The sequence below is a fragment of the Leuciscus leuciscus genome (assembly GCF_965113295.1).
Source record: "Leuciscus leuciscus genome assembly, chromosome: 4".
In the NCBI taxonomy this organism is placed as follows: domain Eukaryota; kingdom Metazoa; phylum Chordata; class Actinopteri; order Cypriniformes; family Leuciscidae; genus Leuciscus; species Leuciscus leuciscus.
Genome location: NC_138728.1, coordinates 14297390 through 14315252, shown reverse-complemented (window position 1 = coordinate 14315252; position 17863 = coordinate 14297390). Strand labels below are relative to the sequence as shown.

The 17863-nt window shown below is 37.5% G+C and overlaps 1 protein-coding gene and 1 long non-coding RNA gene across 3 annotated transcripts; one reads left to right on the top strand and one right to left on the bottom strand.

The window, feature by feature from the left end:
* Positions 1-246: 246 nt before the first annotated feature.
* recql (RecQ helicase-like) lies at positions 247-8424 on the bottom strand. 2 transcript variants are annotated; one of them, XM_082165916.1, is made up of 16 exons: positions 7978-8422; positions 7438-7488; positions 6777-6998; positions 6357-6536; positions 6160-6266; positions 5873-6071; positions 5631-5797; positions 5476-5551; positions 4983-5131; positions 4782-4899; positions 4160-4298; positions 3861-3952; positions 3103-3319; positions 2899-3025; positions 1350-1489; positions 826-964 (listed from the first exon to the last, which is right to left on the bottom strand). In XM_082165916.1, the coding sequence occupies exons 2-15, from the start codon at positions 7451-7453 to the stop codon at positions 1373-1375; spliced, it is 1926 nt and encodes a 641-aa protein (XP_082022042.1). In that variant the 5' UTR covers positions 7454-7488; positions 7978-8422; the 3' UTR covers positions 826-964; positions 1350-1372. The 2 variants fall into 2 exon arrangements, with proteins under 2 accessions (XP_082022041.1, XP_082022042.1); XM_082165915.1 differs by lacking the exon at positions 1350-1489 and having other exon boundaries at positions 247-964; positions 7978-8424.
* A 4239-nt stretch (positions 8425-12663) lies between these two features.
* On the top strand, positions 12664-15045 carry LOC309496496. The gene is made up of 3 exons (XR_014205134.1): positions 12664-12895; positions 13786-13844; positions 14447-15045. It is a non-coding gene; the product is annotated as an uncharacterized lncRNA (long non-coding RNA).
* The last annotated feature ends 2818 nt before the right edge of the window (positions 15046-17863 follow it).

The following is a 17863-nucleotide window of genomic DNA, read 5'->3' as shown; positions in this document are numbered from 1 at the left end:
ATAAATTATTTTAAAACAACAACAAAAAAAACCCTCTAAAATCCCCTAAAAAGTTTTATGAAATCGCCAACCAATCTTGGTTGTTTGAAAGATGTGAAATATAAGGCTAAAATTATCAGCACATTTTTTATAGAGTTTTGTTTTACCACCACAGCAGTTATAATGGCCTATTTTTCACCTCAAAAAGTAAAAAAAAAACAAAAAAAACATATTCTAACAATAATTAAACAACACCATAAGGTCTAGTCAGATTCATCCAAATAAGTTTATTTAATAAAAAGATTTACATTTTTAAACTATTGAAATATGTAGGTCAGGTTTACAGAACAGAAAGGAAACATATAATTCACTGTATGAGCTTTCTCCTCATACTAACACGAGTCCATAAATTCCGGGCACCTCTGGATATGGTCGTCCTCGAAGGGAAATGGAGGCTTTTGAAGGGCTCACTCATACAAGTCAGCATCCCAGGCTGGGAGCTTTGCAAGTGCTCTTGGGAAATGTAGTTAATTCTTCTTAACTGTTTGTTATAGTAACTGCGCAGATGGTGTAGTTCCTCCACGGAACCCGAAGAGACGATAGATAGCTCAGAAGGAGTGCTAACCAGATCTGCTCTCGCTTGGTCAGCATTAGCAGCACGGTTCTGAGTTGGCAGTGGGTTTCGCCTCCTTTTTGGTGATAAAGATTGCTGTGCGGGGTCGTTTTTAAGACCCTTTTCTTCTTCACTTGAACAGTTCTGTTCTTGTACGAGGTTGACCTCGACATCAACTTCAAATACGGAGGTTGGCTTTACATATTCGCTAGCTTCTGAAGGAAGACTTTCAATGTGGTTTTGAGTGAGTTTCTTCTCTATGTTTTGGTGATTCTTAAAGATTTTAGTTTTATTATGTCCCTCAATGGCCATATTGGACACATCAATCAATGCAGTCTCTACTTCCTCTTGTGAATCAACTGCTTGATCATCCTGAGGAAAGAGAAGAAATGAGAGTTATTAAAATTAGTAGGTCTGTCTTTAAGATGAATGCAGAGCTGTAGTAAGGTTATTGGCTATGGTTAGTTTCAATTCTAATGTTTATTTTCTCTACAAAACTCCATGCATATCAAAACACCACTTGCGGACACAATAAATTAAAGATTTTAAGAAGATTTCATAGCAAAGAAATGAAAAATGAGGTTTGATGTAAACTCTGGGGTGCAATAAACATCATGCATGATAGGTGACACTTGTAAAACACGAGCACAAGCAGGAAGAAAAAAAAGAAAGTGGTAGATGTTTCCCTCATTAAACGCTTAAATGTTCTTAGACAATGTCTACATGCTTTTGAGAATATGGAGTAAGTGAACTGTACTTTTGTTTTCTTCTCCTTACGGACTAGGGACGAGTCTTGACTTTCTTGGCCACTGATTTTTTGTTGTCACTGTCAGCCGGTCTTTTTCCTTCTACTTTGGCACTACTTTTCTCCCCGGCACTTTCTGACACTTTCTTTACCTGTGGGGCGGCACAACAGTTCTTTACCTGTCGGGGTCTTAAAAATCATTTGGATGAGTGGTCACTATAAACTGTAGGAACACAAGAAATAAAAGGGGTTACTGCATGTTCAATGCTGAAGTGACACCTCAAACTGAAGAGGTTTCACTCATGATGGGAAAATGCTTGTATTACATGTTGGGCCACTGTTTGTAGATGATCCAATTCCACTATGAATGCTGGGAAAGGGATGTTTAGAGGGTGGTAAATGCATGAACTGAGAGGAAGTCCAATTTGTTTTTGCATCAACTGGACCACATTGATCTTCTGAAATCCTTAAATTTTCCGAGACAATATTCTTCTCAACAAGGCACAGAAATCACATACCACTCAAACGATTCTGATTAGAGAATTTAAGGATTCAGTATGATCTTTGACACAGCCAACCTAAATTAGAATCAAATAAAAAGATTTTTGCTGCTTGTTCAAATTGAATTAGCAAATTTAAGTGGATAAAACAATAAAACACGTCACAAAATGTTCAAGACTTGCTTTCATTTTACTTAGTTAAAATGAGCTAATGCAAGACAATTCATGAACATTGTGTCACAAATTAATTTCATTGTTCAATCCACCTAAATTTGTAAAATGGAAGCTAAATGAAACCCTTTGTGTTGGAACTACATACATCAAATTTTGTTAACAACTAACTGGGCAGTGGATCTGTAGTTCCCACCATGTATTGCATGGGACTGCATTGGGAGAGTACATTATTAAAATAAATGTTTTGTGTTTTTCAATAAAGAGAAAGACTTGTTGGTTTAACAAAAACATTTGTTTGAACAAACTTTATTTTAGTTTTACTGACCTAAACTAATTGGGTGGAAACATTTTGGTTAATTTGATGGCTAACTATTTGTAGTTTGCTGTTAAAATTACTAAGCTACACAAACACTTTATGAATGTGTTAGTTACTGGGTAAAAAAGCGTGTTAACTAAGTGAACTGTGATGCTCCCCTCAAACACTATGATGGCATCTACCTGAAACACAATAAGACTGGAAGAGGTACAATAAAATAGATAAACAAAAAAGCTCAGTAAATACTACAGAGCAGAGACCAAAGGCCAGATTCAATAAATATAATCTGAAGTTTGATACACAACACTAAATTAAGCAGAAGTCCAATTGAAATGGAGCAAATACAATAAATATTTGTATTACCGTCATGTAGCAAAAAGTAACAAAAGAATTAGAGGAGATGTTTGAAATTAATCTGGCCAATCGTCACCATTAAAAGAGGTTCAGGAAAGAATTAATCAAACAACCATTAGGAAAAGTTTCAATCTAGAATTTGCTAGAAGAAAAACAGGACTACTTGCTACTTGAAATGTAAAAAAAAAATGCCTGCTGATTTTGTTGACTGTCTTACGGTAGCAGGTGACACCACTCTCCTCATCTTCATAGTGACTGAGTGACTGCCGTTCTTCAAGAGAGATGCCTTAGGGCCCAACTTCAAGTAGAAGTAGGTTGTGTAGGGAGTGAAGCTAAAGTCCTCACTTATGTATAAAAGAGAAAAGAGTTAGAGAATGAATCTAAAAATGGAAAGGAAAGAGTTCATAATCTGTCAAAGTACCTGAAGTAGCCATGCAACAAAAGGTGGATGATAATGGACTCCACCTCTAAGCGTGACAAAGACGTGACCTTTATCGTTTTGCGCCGTTTAGCGGGCCCTTTGCCCATCCAAGTATCGCAGACTTTCAGAGGGGTCAGTTTTTCATCCATAGAGCCGGCCATTTCTACTACCTCAACAACATCTCGAGCATGCTGGGTGATGTCCATTGTGATGTAGTCTGAAAAAAGAACCATCACCCATTGCATAATTGGCCTGATTGAGTTAAGGTGTGGTCACATTAGGCGAAATTGTCTGAGCAAATGGTCAATTGTCTATTGTGTAGATCGGGGTGCCCAGTCCTGCTCCTGGAGATGTACCGTCCTGCAAAGTTTAGCTCCAACCCTGATCAAACACACCTAAACCAGCTAATTAAGATCCTCAGGACCAAGGAGCACTTGATAATTACAGACAGGACTGTTGGATGAGGGTTGGATCTTATCTCTGCAGGTAGGTAGATCTCAAGGAACAGGATTGGGCGCCCCTGGTGTAGATAAATGAATCACAGCTCACACAGACGTCACTTTCAAACCAAGCAGCTTTCTATTGGTCAACATGGTCAATTTGTGTGACCAACTGAACCCGTTGGGAAATCTTTCGTCCTCAAACGAAATTCTCATTTTTAGGTTAGGCTCCTATTGAAATGACTGGATGTCGACAGTGAAAATTCACCAAGCAACGGTAAATGTAAAAGCACATTAAGGTAGGTAAGAAACACTTACCATTGCCGTGACGACAGATGTCGCACATTTGGTTGCACTCTTCATCATTCCAAACTTCGTCAAAATGAATGGCCATCATAGCACGACGACACCTATGCACACACATAAGAGTCTTGTCTTAAGAAAAAAATACAACTAATTCCATACAACCCCTTAAATCAGGTCACCAGGACAGGTGTAAGAAGCACTGATAAAACTAACAGGCCACATGGAGTTAACATATAAGGCATTAGTAATGGGTTGTTCAATGCGTCTGTCACATGACAAAGGAATGAAAGTCCCTGTGTATTTTGACTCACCTGTCCAAATTTTGGCAATATGCTATCATATTCTTTAGCTTCTGCTGCCCAGTATTCTCCATCACAACCATTGTGCTTATTCTGAAGATATCCATAAACCCAAAGAACACAATACAATCTGCTGGGCCATCATCCCTTCCTGGAAAAAATAAAAAGTAAAGAAAAAAAGTCAAGGTGTAACAGAAGTAGCAACAGACCCTTTCTTTCGAATTTTGACACGTCTGAGTGAAACAGATTATCAAAAAAGAAAAATATAAGGCATGAACTTCATTGGCATCCATCGGTTGTTGATTAGATGAAGGCAGATCTAAATGTAACATTGCAGTTGACTAACCCTGACTGTAAGAAAGGGGCGGGATTTAAGCAGACTAAAAGTCATACGGCATACGTGACCAGAGAGAAGTCTGTCATTTTACAGCAAGATTGAGCTATGACATTTTGACAAAACATTACGAACTCAAAAAACATTTGCATGGATGATTTATTTACAATAAGATCAATAATAAAAAAAAACGTTTAGAAAATAGACAGGGTGAATTTCCATTTCATGGCAACTTTTAGTAGTAAAGTTCATCTTGTGTGAAAGAAAACGTCAACATAAAAGTATCAGGATGATGCCTACCTGCACGTCCACTCTCCTGATAATAATTTTCAATAGATTTGCTGATGGTGTGATGGATAACAAATCGCACATCAGCCTTGTCAATGCCCATTCCAAAAGCCACAGTGGCAACGACCACCTGCACAGACACAAAAATAAGATAACATGAGGGAACATTACAAAAAAAACAGCCGACAACAACAGCAACTCTGTAGGTGTAACCTGGATCTTCTTGGAGGACCACCGCTGATGCACCAGAGATTTATTTGAAGGCTCCATGTTAGCGTGGTATGGCTGAGCAAGAATATCCCTCTTCTGCAGGTCTGTAGCCACAACTTCTGCATCCTTTTGGGAGAACACATACACGATTCCTGCAAATAAATTTTTTTTACACTTAATTTTTTATTAAGTAGTTTTCGAATAAATTGTGAATAATTAGCAGAGCATAAAGGCCCGTTCAAAACAATGATAAAAACATAAAGCACAATAACGATATGTTTATCCTAAGCACACGCTGCCGTTATACCAACTGCCACTTTAAATTATTAAGCTCTGATTAGTTGTCAATGTTTATATTGTTCATCAGCAGTATTTTTTTTTTTCTTGTGTCATTATCAACACAGCTGTGATTCTCACCAAATCAGAACAATTATTAAAACTTTATATCCTTGGTGTGAAAGGCCATTTTCTCCTCATAGCAATTGAATTGATTTACCTGACTGGTTTTTGTATCTTCCCCTGATCAATGCTGCAATTTGGTCGATACAGTCTACGTTATCTTTAAAACAAACCTGTAGAAGCGAGATGACAAATTACTCAAATTACTCTTCTAGCACTGACATTAAGAGAAGAATGCAATGATTTGCAAACCTCGTAGTAAAGGTTTGGTCTGTTGAACGGTGCTGTCAGAGTGATGGGTTCCTGAACACATAGTATCTTCTGGCAATCTTTAAGAACGTTGCTGGTTGCGGTGGCAGTCAGTCCGACCAATGGGACATTGGGGAACTGGCGCTTTAGGATACCCAGGAGCTTGTAATCTAAGAAAAGAAATTAAGTACAAATTAAATTATGGGTTAGAAGCTTTACTCAGCCTGGATGATGAAATACCTCACCTGGTCTGAAGTCATGCCCCCACTGACTGCAGCAGTGAACTTCATCCACAGCGATGCGTGCCAGCAGACCCATGTTATAGGCCTTTTCGAGTTTGGACATCAGTAGTTTGCTCTTGGCAACTTTCTCTGGGGTTACATAGAGCAACTTGAAGGGGCTGTTTTCATCTATCATCCCTGCCAGGACCTGCTTAGAGTCCTCCTGCAGATGCACATGAATATCAGCACCTGAACGTGAATCAAAACTCTACATCTACAGAGATGTACAAAGTACATCTGTCATACTGTACCTTTGTACTGGAGGCATTAAGAGTTACCGCCGAGACATTATTGGACTTCAGAGACATCAGCTGATCCTCCATCAGAGACACCAGCGGGGCGATAACTAATGTAAAACCTGCGACCACACAAAGAAATGCACAGAAATTCACATCAAAGCATTCAAAATATGTTCTTCATCTACCAAAATGTCTATGAAAGCACAAACCCTTAGAGCAGAGAGCTGGAAGTTGGTAACACAGGCTTTTCCCTCTTCCGGTGGGCATTACCAGGAAAAGGTCTTTCCCTGACATGCTAAGGTTGATGGCCGCCTGTTGCAGGGGACGAAATTTGGAGAGCTGGAACACACTACTCAGCTTCGCCTGAACTTCTTTAGACCATGAGAAATCTGATGACAGAGCAACAAACAAAAATAATGTAGATAACCCATTACATCTCTGCAGTTTAACTTCATTTTGTAAAACAGAGCATTTAACATTAATTACTATGTGGCTAGACTGATTTTGATTAAATTAATGCATCCTAATTTTTTTTATTTGCAACAGTCACTTTTAGTTTAAAGCTGCTTTGGAACAATATGTATTGTGAAAAGCACTTTAAATATAATTTATTTGAAAATGAGCGATACCTGACTTCTCATAGTGCTTTAGGTCCTGTTTGCTGAATGGAGCTTGTTTAGGAGCTTTGCTGGATCCGGAGGGCTGTGCCGAGCTGCAGGCTCCCTCCAGGTTCTTCAGGAGTTTGTTTTTCCTGGAGTTCAGCTTTGTCTGCTTCTCCAGCAGCTCAGAGATCTGCTGTTCCACCATCTCCAACTCTGCTTCCACTGAGTCCAGTTCTGCTTGAGCATCATCTGCAAAGAAAAGGACTTTCTTTAGTCTCAGTCTCGAAGATACTAAACTTGTACGCATTTATTAGGGAGCGTGTACGCTATGCTCGTCCATGCACTCGTTTTCTACACAACACACAAGCCCTAAGAAGTTTTTCCAGGATTCCAGGAAGGACTGCTGCATAATTCCCAGTGTCTCTCACCTCTGCATCTCTAATGAGCCGAGCTTCACAGAGAGATATAATGATGAAAGTCACACCAGTATGCTTACCTGCCTCACTCCTCAAGGGAATAATAAGACACATCCTGACAGTCTAATTCGTCCACTCACATGCACACTTTTCACACACACACACACACACACACACACACACACACACACACACACACACACACACACACACACACACACACACACACACACACACGAGCATATATAATGCAAAAGACAAGAGATACTTACCAGTCCTATTTGCCATTTTATACAGTTCTTCAAAGGCACAGATTATGATGACTGTAAGAGAGAGTTAATCAGTATTTTTTGCATAGTTTGACAGTAGAAAATCTAAATAAAGAAGATTTGTTCACTGGAAATTTTTCATTCTTGTTTAAAAGCATAAACAAACCAAATTTAGTGATTTTTTTTTCTTTTTAAATAATTGTGCTTTAAAGGATGTTTACAAATGTTTTACTGGGAAATAAGATAAAAAATTAAGATTATAAAAATATAAATAAAATTTCAATAATATCGAGTCTTTGAACAAAATATTAAGACAATTACCGTTAGACCTGCCAACCATTTTACACAGACCATCTTCACCATTATTAAACAATTTTGTATGATTATTAGTGTTGCATTGGATAATAGATCTGAGCAATGAAATAACGTTACACGTCATATTTTTGTACGACAAAAACGTGTTCAGAAGCGCGCCATGTTCAACAGAATTTATATTATGTTATGTTATGAATAACACATCAAAAAGCATTTCTGCTAACTCACCGCTGAGTGAATTGTCTGCTTATTTTCACTTTCTCTTGTTTGCACCAGATGAAGTCCTCGTTGCCCCACGCGACACTTAATCGGGAAACTGACCAATCATGGACATAGAAATACAAGAGTTCAGACGAGACAAGAGTCTTGTGCAAAAGAAAAATAAACCTACTGTTATCGTTTCACAAAAACTGATTAAACGAAATGTAGTTGTTTATGCATTTCAAGGATGATTTACTGGGGGTAACGTTAGTACAATGGTTTTATGTAATAAATGCATTACAAATTATAGACACCTTCAACACTGTTAAACATTGGAGACCAGGAAGTGGGTTTTATTTTTCATAATAAAAGTCAATAAAATGTTTGGTGCTGTGGACTGTAGACATTAAAATCCTGAAAACACTACACACACTTCAACACTCTTTTTACATGTGCACTAGTTTATTCAGAGCTGCCAACTCTCACGCATTCACCATGAGACACACGCAATTGACACTTTTCAGTAGAAAAATCGCGAAGCAAAGAGGACACGGAGACCGACAGACTAGAGAGAGCAGTTACTTATGATATTAAAAAATCTCAGCTCTCAGATTCTGTTACTTTTATTACGAAATTCAAACAATGGCCCTGTCCCAAATGGCACACTTCATGTGCACTTTCGGTCTTGTGGACTTGACTTGCGGTCAATGGCTGCCGCGTGCGCGTGTCCGTGAGACCGCAGAGTGTCCCATTTGTCATTTTTAGATCTCAGAAGAGTGCTCGCGACCCTTGATGCGCCCTTTTGCCGAGCCCGCGCTGTGCGGGCTCCGCAGCAGACTTCTTCCGCGAGTGCTTAGGGTTCCATTTGGGACAGGGCCAATAAATACCGTTTTGGCGCTAGTAAATCTGACGCGACAGATCCATAGCGGCACGTGAACCGATCATCTCTAACGTTAGCTAATAGTAAATAAACACGAATGAACACTGTTGAAAGATACAGTACAACTTACCGAAATGTATATTCGTCATAGCCTACATAATATCAACCAATCAATCAAACAAAGGGGTCAATAAAACAGATGGAGAACAATTATGTCACATAACATTTACCTCAGGAAAGCCATTTGATGACCATAATATAGGCTATAGCACGTTAGTTGGCTAGAAAAAAAAGAGCTTATTTTGCTAAATATGTGTACTATATTACATATTTAATAAATTTTTACTTATATCATTAAATACAGTTATTATAATAAAAAAACGCATTATATTTAATTTGAGTTCTTTTTAACCTTAAATACTGCCAGCTGAAAGGGCGAGTATGTTTACAGCATTAGGTGAGTTGTTTTTGTCTTGAGAAAAATGAATGCCTATCTTGTGTAGCCTACCTAATATTTATCCAAATGAGTCAATATTAAATCAAATCACAATAATTGAATTGAATTGCAATAATAAAAAAGCGTAGCTTCAGAAATTGTACCATGTAAACATTGTAATATGTTGTCACTAAACCTAATAAAATTCAGTTTAGTTACTAAAATGTTTTGACAATCACAATACACTTATTGCGACGCAATAAAAAAAAAAAAATTCACTTTCACATTTTATCGTTTTCACTTTCATTCTCTTCAAAAATACAACCGTATAGGCTTGCAACACATGTAACATGAAATCATATGTAGGCTATTTTACAAAGAAATAACATTCTCAAAATCTTGTAATAAGACCAGTTTTACTCGTTAACCGTTTTCAAAGCTTTCAGCTCTTAATGGTTTTAATATAGCCTAACGGTCTGTGTTAACACGAGAAAAGAAAAAAGAAAAAGAAAAAAGTCTGTGTTAACACGGTTTTCAATCATTAAACTTAGCACTATGTTTATGCTTCTCGAAAACACTGATAAACACACCCACACACACACACCCACACATATATAGCCATATAAAAGACAAGCAATGTTTGTCACATTTTTGCAGACTGAATCGGGTCTACTTACTGTTCCTGCTGGCTGTGTCTCTGTCCGAGCAAATGTCCTTTCCTTTCACTTTCATTGTTGCTCTGTATTGGGATATGATTGGATGACCGAAAAGAAAAGTCAAGATGGCTGCACGTTATCTATTTTTGCATTGACTTCATCTAAGAATATGAGTAAAATTAATTAATTAAATATTTTTAAAAATAATTATTTTTCGAAGCCTTTATTCTTCATACGAGAAAAGATTATTGTAAAGTTTTCCAATCTGCATCTTTCCCGGGGAGAAGACATTTGAAAATGTAACATGACAGTTTATTAACATTTTGTTAATGTTTTATACAAATATAGCCCACTGTATTCTGTTATGCAATGAAAAAAGTGGTAAGCTTAGTTACATCTAAATTAACTGGCTTTATTCACATAAAAAATATTATGAACCAACCTATATTATATACATTCATTTATACCAACAAAATTTGTTTTTATAGGTTAAATCAGGAAGAAATCGCTCTTTAAGGTAACAATTGGTTACCACCCAGCCATAGCTTTCTATTACATGCACTGTAAAAAATATATTTTAAAAAAAACCCGTCAATGACTGTCAGCTACGGCTGCCAAACAAAAAACGTAAAAATAAAGTATCCTAATTTAAATAAAGTGCAAAAAACTTTACAGAAATTTTCCTTAAATGTTTTACAGAAAACAGTTATTTCACATATATTTCTTGAATTTTTACTAAAAAACATTTCTCTTGCAGTGAACTACATGCATGATTTACTGTGACTATATGTCACTGCATCAGCAACTACAGTTCTACCAGAAAGACTCGGGAGAATAAATACTGTGACAATTAAACATTTATTAACAGCCCAACAAGCAATCAAGTTCTTTGGCGTAGCTTGCAATCCGAGGGTCCGGATCTGCATATCCTGCCTGAAGACGAAGGGGCGCAGCCGACCCCCTGCGAGGTATGGGAAGGGACCATCCTGGTGGTGTTGGGGAGGATGGAGGGAAAGACCCATCTCGGTGGTGGTGGGGTGGATGGAGGGAAGGGAAGGGACCATCCTGGTGGTGTTGGGGAGGATGGAGGGAAAGACCCATCTCGGTGGTGGTGGGGTGGATGGAGGGAAGAGACCATCCTGGTGGTGTTGGGGAGGATGGAGGGAAAGACCCATCCTGGTGGTGTTGGGGAGGATGGAGGGAAAGACCCATCTCGGTGGTGGTGGGGTGGATGGAGGGAAGAGACCATCCTGGTGGTGTTGGGGAGGATGGAGGGAAAGACCCATCCTGGTGATGGTGGGGTGGATGGAGGGAAGATACCATCCTGGTGGTGTTGGGGAGGATGGAGGGAAAGACCCATCTCGGTGGTGGTGGGGTGGATGGAGGGAAGAGACCATCCTGGTGGTGTTGGGGAGGATGGAGGGAAAGACCCATCCTGGTGGTGGTGGGGTGGATGGAGGGAAGATACCATCCTGGTGGTGTTGGGGAGGATGGAGGGAAAGACCCATCCTGGTGGTGTTGGGGAGGATGGAGGGAAAGACCCATCTTGGTGGTGTTGGGGAGGATGGAGGGAAAGACCCATCTTGGTGGTGTTGGGGAGGATGGAGGGAAAGACCCATCTTGGTGGTGTTGGGGAGGATGGAGGGAAAGACCCATCTTGGTGGTGGTGGGGAGGATGGACGTGAATTGAAGTGTCAGCATCTGCGAACTTAAACGCGTGTAAGTACCAATCTTTTATACAACAAGTATAGGAATATGATTGGATAGATGAGAAGGTAATAAGTGACGTAACAATTGAAACTTCCCGGCAGAACTTATGCTAAAGCTTAATTTCTCTTAAATAAAGCAACATGCAGCATTTCATCAATGTTTCTTTGCTCATCCTGGACTGAAGCACAGGCTCTAACGTTAATCTTCAGCACAATGGTGACCCACAAAACAGACCATACAGAAACACTTTAAATCCCAACAAAACATTAAACACTAACAGATCTCTCAAGATCTATGCATCTTCTTCACTTATTGTGTTATTCTTATTGAGAATTAACAGAGGTTTAGAAGTTGATGTTTTAATGAAAATAAATGTCACCATTTTGGTGATCAGTGTTTGCTTTAGTTGGGCTCTTGACCCTTCAGTTTTTAACTTTAGTTTTTCTCTGGTTGCTTTAACTGTGTGTCTCTGATACATTTTTGTTATGGTAAAAATCCAAGAGAAACTCAGATCAGACTATCTTGGGCACTTTCCGTGATGATAGTCATCATGTAGTGGCCTGCATCATTGATATCACCTGAAATGTAATATCTATTTAAGTCAATATAGTAGTTGTTAATTTTGCATGCCAATACTGCAATGTTAGACTTTGCCGTAATTTTACAGTTACTTACCGCAAAAAAGCCCAGTAAAATACCACTTATATTATTTACGGTTAACTACTGTAATATGCACTGCGTTATGGGTATTTTTTATGAAATTTACAGTAACTTACTGTATATGGAATTTACAGTACTTTACTGTTTACGCAAAAGCAGTAGTGCTACTGTAAATGAAGAAGACAGATTTTTTGAAATTTGTATATGCATATTGTATTTATGTTTTAGGCATATTAAAATATCATATGATAATGTTTTATATTTTTCCCCCCATCTTGTTCTGCAGATGAAAATCATGAATCTGCATTCTAATTTTTAAACTATGCAAACACTGGATGTTTATATACATATACAAAAATTCACAACTGGTTCCCATACAGGCAATATAAATGTATTTTTATTTTATTTTAAATTAATATAAACTTTATATATATATATATACTTTGCTTACACCTCACAAAATTTAAATTGTTGCAAAGCCCGCGCAACAACCTGGCAGAATGTAAACTGAGGTTTGTGTGACGTCACGTGTCGAGTGCGCGCTCATAACGGACGTCCCTGCTGAGAGTGGATCGCTAGACGCCAGCTGGGTTTTTTTCTGAGGTAAGTACTTTTTACTGAACAAATTTATTTTATAAGTTACTTTTACAAAGTAAACCATTACCAATACTAATTAAATATAGCAAAATTTATGAAGAAAGTAACTTAAATAATAAAATCGAATAGGCTTTTAATAACAGCTCACAGGACAGTCTAATTTTCCTCGAAACTGCTGCTTTAATATCCCATTAAATGCCATAGAATTGACTGACTGCCTATTCCAGTAGATGGACCCAATCTAATATTTACACAAACAAAGGTTTTTCTGTCCTTTTTACGACCAGTTATGGCATATTTTACTCGTCAGTTAAATGCGTTTTGAAGTAAGTTAGGCCTAGCGCGTTTTTTCAAAGGCACTCTCTCGCGCTCTCTCTGCCCCAGGCCCGGTTCAAACGCAAGCAAGAGATTGCTACTTTGATACTGTTACTTGATACTGTTATAATATATTGGCGAAACAGATTTGCCAAACCAAACGCTCCAGTGCATATTTGTGCTTATTTGTTTTCGCGCTCTGGAGAACGCAGGAGTTTTTATTCAGTGCCGAATTATGCAGGCTCGCGAAAACTCTCATTAACAAAGTGTAGACACGATGTAAGAGATGTTACAGCTACGTATAAATGCTGGATTCACTCTGCACAGGACCGAAATATGACATGTTAAAATAGTAATGCATTTAAAGCAATGTAAAGGCAGACTAATTGAAAAATATTCATTGCAAAATATTCATTTTTAATTCTATGCCAATTATTGGTATTTAACTGTCATCTGATTGATCAATCTAGCAGTCGTCCTAGATCTGTCATTTATCATGTTCATAACATATAGTCATTTGCCAATAATCATTGCTGAAAAATAATGTTTCTTCTATTTCTCTCTTTTCCCTGTGTCAACAGGAGCTAACTACAGCCCAAAGGCTCTTTTAAAAGCCTCAGCACTGAGCATCTTTGGCTTTGTAAGTATGTTTTGACTAACTATCAGATGCATTATGTGATATTGTAACATAACTTGCAGTATAACTTTTTTTAGGAGCACTTGTGTGAATCAAGAAACATTTCTGATTATTTTCAGTTGTACACCTTTTTTTTTCAGGATTCTTTGAATAAAAAGTTCAAAAGAACAGCATTTATCTGAAATAGAAAGCACTAGGCCTACTGTTCAGTCAGTTTTTATTTTTTTTAATTTTTTTTGGGTTGTTGAATGAAATTAATTCTTGAATTCGACAAGAATGCATTAAATTGACTTAAAGTGACAGTAAGAACATTTGTAATGTTACAAAAGCTTTCTATTTCAGATTTAAGTTTGAAGGGCCATAAAGTTACTCAGTGTACCTTTAACGTAATTGTACATTCAGGCAATTAATAGAGTTCCCTAACAAGGGATGTGCAATAAAGCTATACTATTTAAACTAACTCGACTGGTAATAACTGCTGTTGCACAAGTTGATTCCTCATCTGTCCATGAACAAATTTAGATTAAATAAACTCCAAAACTCCAAACTCAACCATTTCTCACACATTTTCTCTGTTGTTTTTGTTTGTTTGTTGTTTTTTTCAGATCAGCCATCAGTGGTTTACCGGTATGGAGGCCAGTCAAGACCAACTGGGATGCTTTTGTTGCGTATTGTCATGATCCCTGCTTTGATTTGTTATGAATCCAGTTCTATTTTTGCATCCTCCTTTTGATTCTAAACTGAACTCAAATGGCACTGCGAATTGGGTAAGAGACAAACATAAATTACTTAATTGGGGAAATTGAGAGATGAAACCATGCTGATGACCTCTGTCTGTGGTGAAGTAGTGAGTTTGACGTGTAATTAAACTCGAGGTTCTGTGGGGTGCGGACTGATTCCATTCCATTCCTAGAGCTTCCGGACAAATCTTTGGGGTGCGGACTGATGGGGCAGTGAACCCGAGGTTACCCCGTGAGTCAGTCCTAGAGCTTCTCATGTACGATTTTAGGGAAAAATCAGTTTTTTTGGATACGTTGATTTCTTAGGCGTGCCGCAAGAACACCACAGACACAGTGTAATCACCATGGGAAAATCTCAGAGTAAAACTGGGAGTTGTGAAAAATATGATACACCGGTGTATTGCCAGATGAGAAGTTTATCTATGTATTATCTTTTTACTCTTTTAATTCATTTTATAACTGTACTGAAATTTTTTTTATTGTTTTTATAACTGTTTTAAAGTGCCCCTATTATCCTATTTACTACAACACTTACCTACAACAGGTTTACGTGCATCAAAGGTAAAAAAAACTGTTGAATTTTCTCATAATATACATTTGCACATCACCACATTTTTCAAAGATTCTTAAACGGCTCGTCAGATGAATCAATCTCTCTAAATCCCTCCTTTCCACATGCTACTGGCCAGACAGCTCAGTCTGTTGTGATTGGTTTACTGCGTACAGTGCGCGTCTTAAACAAAAACACCCATTGCCATAACAACATCAGCTGTCCTGAGGCTTCCTACACCGTAAACTAAACACAGTAACGAACAATGACATCGATTTTACCATATCCGAACGCGAGTCCAATAATGAAACACTGGGAGAACTAGTTATTCAACCCGAACCTCCATCACAAGGACGACACAAGCAGGACGTTTCTCAGTGATATACTGCATTAATAGACACAGTTATAGATAATCGTGGCCCACAAAGTGATTAGCATAGGTATTTAAAGGGTTAGTTCACACAAAAATTTAAATTATGTCAGTAATTACTCACCCTGACACCCTCATGTTGTTCCAACCCCGTAAGATATTTTTTTATTAAATCTGAGAGCTGGATCACTCCTCCATAGGCTTCTAAGACATTATAACTTGCTGGCCCAGAAAATGTATTAAAGACATCGTTAATATAGTCCAAGTGACTACAGTGGCTCAATCTTAAGTTTATAAAGCAACGAGAATACTTTTTGTGCGCAAAAAACAAACAAAAAATAACGACTTCATTTCCTTCTCTCTGGGCCTCGAGTTAGTTCACGTATTATAACTGCGCAGCGCTTCTGTATTGTATGTCACACGCATCACACACATGACCAGCGTCGGCCAATAGTGAGCCTACGTGTGACGTACAACACAGTTATACTACGTGAACTAACTCGAGGCCCAGAGAGAAGGAAATGAATAGTGGAATAAAGTAGTTATTTTTTTTTTATTTTTTTTATTTATTTTTTTACTTTTTTTTATTGGAACAAAGAACACAAAGTTATCATGGATGCTACTATATCAGACAGTATCACAAAATAATTCCAACATCTTGATATACAATATCACACTTTCCTCAATGGTTTACATACATAATCCATTTTTCCCACAACTTGTTACATTTGTCCAGTTTGAGCCTTAATATAAATGTAAGTCTCTCCATACTGTATATTTCGTTAATGATCCCTAGCCATTGATCCTTAGTTGGAGGGTCAATCTGCAACCATTTACGGGTTATTGCTTTCCTACTGCTTGCTAGCAATATTTTTAATAAATATTTATCCTTGTCTAAAACATTTCCTGGTATTTTACCTAAATATATAGTAGTGAACGAAAAATCAACCTCTACTCCCAATATTTTCCCAATCTCTGCCACGACTTCTTGCCAAAATAATTTTATTTTTGGGCATGCCCAGAAAATATGATAGTGATTAGCCATCGGGGTTTCACATTGTCTCCAGCAAAAGCCACGGCTCTGTGAGCCTGTATGAAGTGCTGTTAATTTGGGAGTTATAAAGAATCTTACTAAATTCTTCCATCCAAATTCCCTCCAGGATCTTGAGTTTGTGGTATTTGTCTGTATCACACATATATCTGTCCAGTCTTCATCTGTTATTTGTGAGCCAGACTCTTTCTCCCATTTTTGTTTAATGTATATTGATGAATAATTCTTGGAAGCTTGCATACTTCCATACAATCTAGAAACCAGCTTTTTGTTATCTTTTAATGTGTACGCATTTGAGAATATTGTAATTAGATTATGATCTTCTGGCAATGTACGTTTAATTTTTTTGCTAAAATAATCTCTGACCTGCAAATATCTATAAAAATCCTGCTTTTCTAGTCCAAATGTATTTGAGAGTGTCTGATAACTCTGTAATTTCCCATTAGAGATGACTGAACAGTAAGATGTGATACCTCTCCAAACCCACTGTTTAAATCTCTCATCTACCCTAGCCGGCTCAAAACCTGGGTCAAATGCTATCCAACTTAAAACTCCAGTTTGATCCTCTAATTGCAGTTTCTTCAATACTCTGAACCATACCCTCAGTGAAAATACAGTCCAAGTACTCAATCTGTTATAGCTCCTTTCAGCTAGTTTTTTATTTCCAAGTATCGACTGTGTATAGGTGTATCTATCTGTGAGACTTCTAGGGTTTTCCATCTTGATTCATAGCTGGGTATACACCAACTTACTAAGGGTTTCAATTGAGCAGCATAATAATAGTCTTGAAGACATGGTAGAGCTCTCCCTCCCTTTTCTTTTGTCAACTGCAAAGTTTTAAACTTTATTCTAGGTTTTCTACCATTCCAGACAAACCTTGAAATCATACCATCCCATTCATTAAATTGTTTTTGCAATACTTCCAGAGGCAGTGATTGAAAAAGATAAAGTATCCGTGGTAGCATGTTCATTTTAATTATTTCTATTCGATTACTCATATCTAATGGGAGCAGGGTCCATTTAGAAATATCAGATTTTATCTCCTTATTAATAGGACCATAATTACTTTCAAAGAGTTTCGCTATATCTTTTGTTAAAGTTATCCCCAAATATTTTATTGACCGAGATTTCCAATTGAAATCAAATTGTCGTCTTATATGCAGATTGGGTCTAAAATTATAAATAAGGGTTTGAGTTTTTTGTATATTTATTTTATATCCAGAATATAAATTATATGTTTTTAAAAGGGTCATCAATTTAGGAATACTAGACTTTAGATTAGTCAGAAACAACAGGACATCATCTGCATAC